Raw genomic sequence first — 7,833 nt, 5'->3', positions numbered from 1 at the left:
CAACCTGTGGGGTATGATCTCTTTGCGAATTGAACAACCCTTTCACAGGGGTCAAAGACTCTTTAACAGGGTTCACATACCAGGTTCCCCTGCCTGGTAGATATTTACATCATGGTTTGTAGTGAAAAATTACAGTTATGGAATAACAACAAAATGATTTTATTGACAGATTGCAACAATAGGAAGGTTGAGGACCACTGCGCTAAAGGAATGGAACAATAAAATAATTCCTGAAGACATGCCTGTATATGCATATTAATCTGTGCTTCACACAATAATCATTAGTGTTGCTTCTTCTTTCAGAATATGGAAAATATAGCGAATCTCAAATGGACAATCTATAAAGTCACATGGGATTCTACTCCAAAGAGGGGGACTAGACAGATCTCCCAATCCTAACGAAGAAATTATCTGCAATTGGTGTGAACATGCAACAAAAAATTAGTGCACTTAAGGGGAATTTCACTGGCTGAATTAAACATACTTCCCAGTAGGTCTTATACTAACATCAATAAATCACTCAGTGGTATTTTTGTAGATGTTTCTTTAACTGCATAACTTTATTTTGGCATTTTCTTGCCTTGCTGATCTTTTGTTTATATATTTTTGTTTCTCATTCTTGTGTTTTTGTGAGTCAGTGTGTGTGTGTGAGAGAGAGAGATAGAGAATCAGAGAGAAAAAGAGAGATGGGATTGTTTTTTAAAGATTGAAAGAAAGAAAGGCTATGCAATTCAGTTAATAAGAAAGTGAGGAGAATCTAGAAATAATTGGAAAAAAGAATATGTTCAGAATGTATTGCTTAAAAATAATTTTAACTAAAGAATATTTAAATGAAACATGATAGAATCCCCCTCCAAAATTGTGTATTGATTTTTTTCAATAAATGAGGATATTGTATATAGACTAAACATGTTTATTAATATTTCTGACATGAATGTGAACAAGCTGGTTAGAGAGTTCCCAACACTTTCTGGTCAGTTTCCTACGGCACTGTTGATTCCATCTCTTATAATCTGGTAGAATCTATGACAATTTCTAAATGTTTTATTGTTCAGATGTTTTATCACAACATGGGCAGAGTCATTATAGAAAAGCGCTCCCTTACAGACAGATATATTCAAGCACAATCATAGTCAAAGATATCTTTGTAACTGACAACAAAGATTATAATTCACTTTCATTCCACTTATTTCTCATTATCTTACATGACATCACCAGGACAGGATTTATGGTCCAGTGCAGATCTCTAAGATTAAGACTCTTCTTGTTGTTAGTTCATTTTAATTTTCTTCAAGTCAATTTGTCACTCATTATCCATTCTTGGAAACACAGGTTTGTTTCAATAATAAGTTCAAAATTGTTTCAGCTCTAAGACTCACCCAGTCCTGAGATGCATCAGTATTTACTCATGTATATCAATATTACCACTCTCTTGTGCAATAAAGTGCAATTATTTACTCTGTCTATAAAACAGTGAAAAATGAATGATTTCCCATGAACAGAACATCATTCTTCAGTTGAGAAGTTTCAAGATATCACTATTTGACACAGGCTATGACTTTCTTGTTTTTGATGATGTTGATTCATGAAATTCATGAATTTTCTGAGATGAATAACCTTCAGATCTTGTGTGTAAATTCTCCTGAAAGACATTGTACAGCTCTCTAGAGACATATCCAAACTTTTGGTCCTCCACCTGAGGTATATGACCAGTGAGGAAATCATGCTGTATCAATCTTTGAGTGACTCAGAGAGAGGATATCAGAACTAGGTTCTAGATACAATCCTCTTTGCAATGAGTGTTATGAATAGTGCAAATGGTTCTCAGCCCCTTCAGCAATGTTGAAAAGTACCAATTATAGCACAGTGAGAGAAAGAACTGCTGGGTACTCTGATGAGTGAAAGCGAGCCCAGGCAGAGAAGTATGGAAAAATCCCCACAGTAGAGTGTGAGTGAGAATGCCAGACATCAATATGTGCATGTATTTTAGGAGACCTTTGCCCAGCTCAACACACATTGCCATAGCTCAGCCTGTATTGTGATTCTCATATTAATTTAACTTAGAAAAAAGACTCAAGCCATTTTTTATGATGTCACTGTATCAAGGCTTTATTGAATGTATCTAGTGAGGAGAAGAAAATATCTTAGTAAATCCACACTGCTCAATTAGCCAAAATTGCTGCACATTCACACTCACAATAGTCACTATCATCCCATGATGCTGGGCTATATAGCACACCATCATTCACTTTAACCAGGAGAGCAAAGATGCTGAAATCCAAGAGGAGCACCACCACCTCCTGCAGTACCCTGGATTGTAGGGACAACTGCTCCTCTGCATGGAAAGAGAGTCTTGTCTTCAAGGTGTTTCTCAGTGTTCTGACAGTCCAGAGGACATCACAAAAATTCTGACATGTGATTGGAAACAAGCCATGCATTTCACTGGTCCAGTATCCTCCATCTTGTAATGTTAGGTCCATATGATTTGTGATCCTGAAGTTAGAGAAAAACATATGTGAATAGCCTCACTTTTTATAGCCACATTTTTGTTTGATTCTATTAAACTCCATTTTTTTGAGATTTAACCACACATGCCCACAAAATCTTACATAGTGCTGTTAGCTTCTCTCATTCCTGGGAGCACAATCCAAAACAGTCTTCATCAGTGAAAACATTCAGCTTTTAAAAATCTTTACTAACACATTCTCTGCCAGATATTGTCCAACCAGATCTGTGTCTTCATACCTGAAATACCAGGTCTAGATGTTAGCCATATCTGGTATTTGAACTGCTGACCATAACTGAGTTAAGGTAGAATGGAAGCATACTTATGAGCCCGGTCAAAAGTGCAACATGAGAAACAGATTGAGTCATGGTATACAATCTGTGAGTGTCCTCTTATTCATGTTGGTTTGTTGTCTAACAGGCCTTGAGGACAAAGGGGAAGACGTGTTGAAAGAAAGCTGTGTATGTGGCTTTTAACAGGAATGGAGACTGCCTTCTGGGGGAATTTTTTTGATGAAAGAACTCAACTTTATCCCAGAGTATGGGAATATGGAGAATTGGGTTGTCTGAGGGAGATACCATAATTTGCATTAAGTTGCAAGGTTCTATCATACAGTTAGTAGAAGCATGGCCCTGTCAAAATTTCAAGAGCACCTGCCTAATTACTATATTTGTCATCAAAGGAAGGACACTTGCATGAAATGTGTTAAGGGTAACCCTTGAGATAAGTCAGGAATCCTGTACCTCGAGACATCTCCCAGATAATCTTAAGTAGAAAGCAGGAAACTTTTGCTGTGAGCAGGGAGACCTCCATGTTGCCCAACTTAGAGAATGCTCCTAGGCTATGGTAGACTGTAACATCTGATCAGCCAGCAATGTCTTCCAACGAATTCACTAGATTTCTACTTACTTCTTCATATATTTTTCTAAAGGTAAAGTTGTTAACTGATCTATAGGTACAACAGTGGTGCCTCCTGTTCTGTTGGCTCTTTTGTCTGGAAACAGGTGGGAGCTGTGTGGTTCTCTGGCTTCAGGTGTTCTGCCCCAGGTATAGATACTGAAGGCAGCCAAGATTCTGCTCTTTCCTGTGGCCACCACGTTACAAGGAGGAATTGCTAGAGTTGGATACATATAACTGTCACCAGGGTTAAACCTAGTTTTGAGAGGGACATTGATAATTATAAAGGCATAATCTAAAATCAGTGTCTGAAACATGTATTCAACATCTCCAGGTTAATCAAAATCCATTTACATATGCAGCTGAACTCTGTATTTAATGCCTATTTTACAAGTTAAACCAGACTGTGCAAATTCAGTGCAAGCCATGACAAATCAACTTGCAAAGGAGCAAAGGACCAGCAGGGGGCACAATGAAGCTAAGAATCTCCATTATAGAGATGGGGTGAAGTGTGGAAGGGATTCTGTATCCTTTGTGGTTTCCTTTCTTAAAGTCTGTTAACTGACCTGTACCAGCTGTGATTGACATATGATCTTTCCATGGTCATACACAGTAAAGATACCTTGTCAAACTGCTCACCAGTTTGTATATTTTTTAAAATTTCATTCAGTTTTATTTACTTTATACAGTTTTTTAAAAATGTACAATATATTCTAATTACTAAATCTTCTCCCCAATTTCACACCCTCTCCTTCTCTCTGTAGAAAGCAGTCAAAAAAGAAAAATTAAAATAAAAAATATTTATGTAAGAATAAAAACAAGAACTTAGATACATATAAACCATAACAATACTCAAAATGAGACAATGTTATATAGGTAAAAGTTTAGTAAGACTGAAGAAATAACATACAATGTGAAATCAGAGAAAATATCTGTAAAATATTGCATTTATTCTGTGTTAGCCATCTACTGAAAGACTTGTGTCTGGTCCTGAGTGAAGTAAGTACACCCAATAATACTTCAACAGAGAAAACAAACATTTCCTTTGCAAGGAAGTATCAATTATAGAACTTCTTGGTTAGGGGAGGAAAGCCTGTGTCCGTGTTCTTCTCTGAACATTGGGACCCCATTAGGATTGAATCTGTGCAGACTCAGCATGCTTTCCAGTCTCTGTGACTTCATATGTGCATCAGTCCTGTAGTGTCTGGAAGACACTCTTTCCTTGGAGTTATGCACCACTTCTAGCTCTTAAGATTTATTTACACTTTAAATTCTTTCTCAGAAACAAGGTCTAACTATTAAGCTAATGTAGACAAATAAGGACATTGGCAATACCTCATACTGTTCTCAACACCTGTGGGACCTCCCTGATTATTAAATCATAGAGAGTTGTCTTGTGCCCATATAGAGATGTTCATTAATAACTCATTGTTTCTGGGAGCAGAACAGTTCACCCATGCAGCTCTCTGTGTTCAAATACTCATTATTTCATTAGAAACCAACTTTGTACTAAACAGGAAATTCTCCCTGCTGGGTAATTTTTCTTGTGTAGCAAGGAGCTAGGCAGCCAGAAGGGAGAGAAAAGACATCAAGGATCTTACACAGTAGCAGACCTCTTGATCTACAATATAAGACTTCAGCTAAGATGTATCCACTAGTGCCTAGTAGTTATGTAATAATGAACTACTTTCTACTTGGATTTGTGGTCAAATTCATAGGAAAGTATTCATTCTTGGTAAACATGTTAAAAATTACCCGTGACTGGAGATGACATACTCCTTACCTAGTAGATCCTACTTGTATCGCTAATGGCCATATTGTCAAACTGTCTTACAAATATCTATTCCTGTTTCCCATAAGTTGATGCTGCTCTCAACCTTGATCCCAGAATTTCTTCTGTGCTGAGTTTCATGATTAATGCAGATGTTCATGACTACTCAAAGTGCTGAAAATGAATGTTTGAGTACACAATCTTAGATGAGTCATTTAACCGCCCACCTAAAGCACAATGATCATCACAAAGAGGCACTGGAAAGAATGTAAGATCCAGAATATAGGGCAGAAACTCATGGAATTAAAATGTTAATACTTGACTTGACAATTGCCCGTACGAACTAACACTCACTATAGTTTCCAGCATAAGACATGAACAAATCCAGCCATACACGAAGATAGACTGAGAGGCTGTGAAACTGCTGAGCATGTAAAGGTGTCTACTGGCAGTCTTGACTATACTATTTTGATTGCTTGTAACCACATTGTAGAATACAAAAATTTAATTTCTTAAATTGCCCCGGGGCAAATGTATCAACCTGCATGCATGTGTGCACTGCTCTCATCATTAAATAAACTGCAATAATATTTTAAAATATTACAACATGATGGAGAAGGACTCATGAAGGCCCACACAAATGTGGAAGTCTGTTTGCTTTCCAAGAATGATGAAGAAGATATAATCACTTTTCTTTGTACGATTTTTGTAGGTTCTCTATGTACTTGTGAATGACCCCACCTCTATGTGTGCATATAGCACTGATTGGACTCACTGTGTTAATGAAGAGAAGAGGTCAGGAATATGAGAAAGAGATTAATTGGAAGGTCCCAAGTTGGGCCAGAGGGACATATTTATGGTAGATTTGATCATAAAACAGAGCATACATCAATAATTAAGAATAAGGAAAGTCATCTTGAATACTGTAACTATTTTAATATATATTTAGAATTTTCAATCAAAATGATATTGTAGACTGTGTAAATTTCCTGAAAATCTCTACTCTTTTATTTCTTGACCCACCTGTTTTGCCACTTATTATGCTAGACAGTTTCTTTCAAACATTTTTATGTATTGGTATATGTAAATGTTTTGTCACAAAATCTAAAAACTAATATTTAAATACTCTTATAATGTCTACATTTCTAAGTGGGTCTTTAACTAATATAACTATCTAGAGTTGCATTGAATTTCCTGAGAGTGATGCCATTTCTTTATTTCGTTTAGATAAAATATTTCTGTTGTATTGCATATATAAACACATTTTCTTGCTGGAATCATCTGTTTACAATTATAATTGTTTCTATAATTCAGTTATTAGAGAAAGTGATGTAATAAATCTTGATATACAAATGTTTCTACCTTTTGATCATTTATGTCAGTTTTTATTTATTTTATATTTAACAAGGTGCAAAGGCAAATATAAATTGTACATATCTGAAAGGATGCTACAAATTCTGCAAATTTAGCAGGTTTTGTAATTACTAATGGCCATCATCTTCATAATCACAATCACCTGATAAACAATCTGATAACCTTGTGTCAAGGCGAGTAACTGTTTCAGGCCTGAATCAATTGAGATCTTAGGCCCTGATGTTATTTACAGAGGGTCTGCACAGTGATCAGGGAAGAAGTATGAGATCATTTCCCCAGAAAGGATTAGGATTTGAACCTTAGCATCTTGCTACCTGACCCAGGTGCCTGTACCTCCTTTTTCTCCAACTCGACTAGGTACTTATCTAAGAAGTCCCTGCTCATGAATATGCAAATCACATGAGCTTATGGTGGTAAATACAGGGATGCACACACACCATAACATCATACGAACAGTGTCCTGTCCACAGTGACTGAGCACACAAGGTCCTCAGCATGGGATGGAGCTATATTGTCCTCTTCCTATTGGCAGCAGTTACAGGTAACACTCTCCCTAAATACAGATTTCTGCACTCTCAGGTGACAATGGCATCCACTCTGCCTTTCTCTCTGCAGGTGTGAACTCACAGATCCAGCTGGTACAGTCTGGGGCTGAACTGGTGAAGCCTGGGGCTTCAGTGAAGATGTCTTGTAAGGCTTCAGGATACACCTTCACTAGCTACTATATGAACTGGGTGAAGCAGAAGCCTGGTCAGGGACTGGAGTGGATTGGAAGGATTGATCCAGGAAATGGTGAAACTAAATATGCTCAGAAGTTCCAGGGAAAGGCCACACTGACTGCAGACAAATCCTCCAGCACAGCCTACATGGAGCTCAGCAGCATGACATCAGAAGACTCTGCAGTCTATTACTGTACAAGACACAGTGTTGCAATCACATCCTGAGTGTGTCAGAAACCTCTGAGGAGCAGGAAGCTGCCATTAGACTGAAATGACAGAGAGATTAGCCTGGAGACTTGTTGATAAATAATCACTAGGAGTGTCCCTTTTTCTGTCCAATCGGTCTTTTAGGGTCTTTGTCACCTTTTCAAAAGGACTGCTGGGAAGGAAGTGATGCTGATTCAGGGTGCCTCAGAGGAGGCCATAACTTGACCAGATGTTTACCAGTTACCACCTCCACTGACATGATTCTTTCTTGTAAAGAATAGGACAAATTTTAGCAATACATTCTGATATAAATATCTCTTAAACCTTAGGGACTGGAACTGTTGTTGGAGTAGCTGGAA

At 37.4% G+C, this 7,833-nt stretch overlaps 1 gene segment (V, D, J or C); it reads left to right on the top strand.

Annotated features, from left to right (window-relative positions):
• Positions 1-7,037: 7,037 nt before the first annotated feature.
• On the top strand, positions 7,038-7,492 carry LOC121438539. The segment is given in 2 exon segments: positions 7,038-7,089; positions 7,164-7,492. Coding segments are annotated over 2 exon segments (375 nt in total).
• The last annotated feature ends 341 nt before the right edge of the window (positions 7,493-7,833 follow it).

Source organism: Microtus oregoni, unplaced genomic scaffold (genome assembly GCF_018167655.1).
Source record: "Microtus oregoni isolate MIOR12 unplaced genomic scaffold, Mior012 000056F_ref0000123, whole genome shotgun sequence".
In the NCBI taxonomy this organism is placed as follows: domain Eukaryota; kingdom Metazoa; phylum Chordata; class Mammalia; order Rodentia; family Cricetidae; genus Microtus; species Microtus oregoni.
This window is presented reverse-complemented; position numbering and strand designations above follow the sequence as displayed.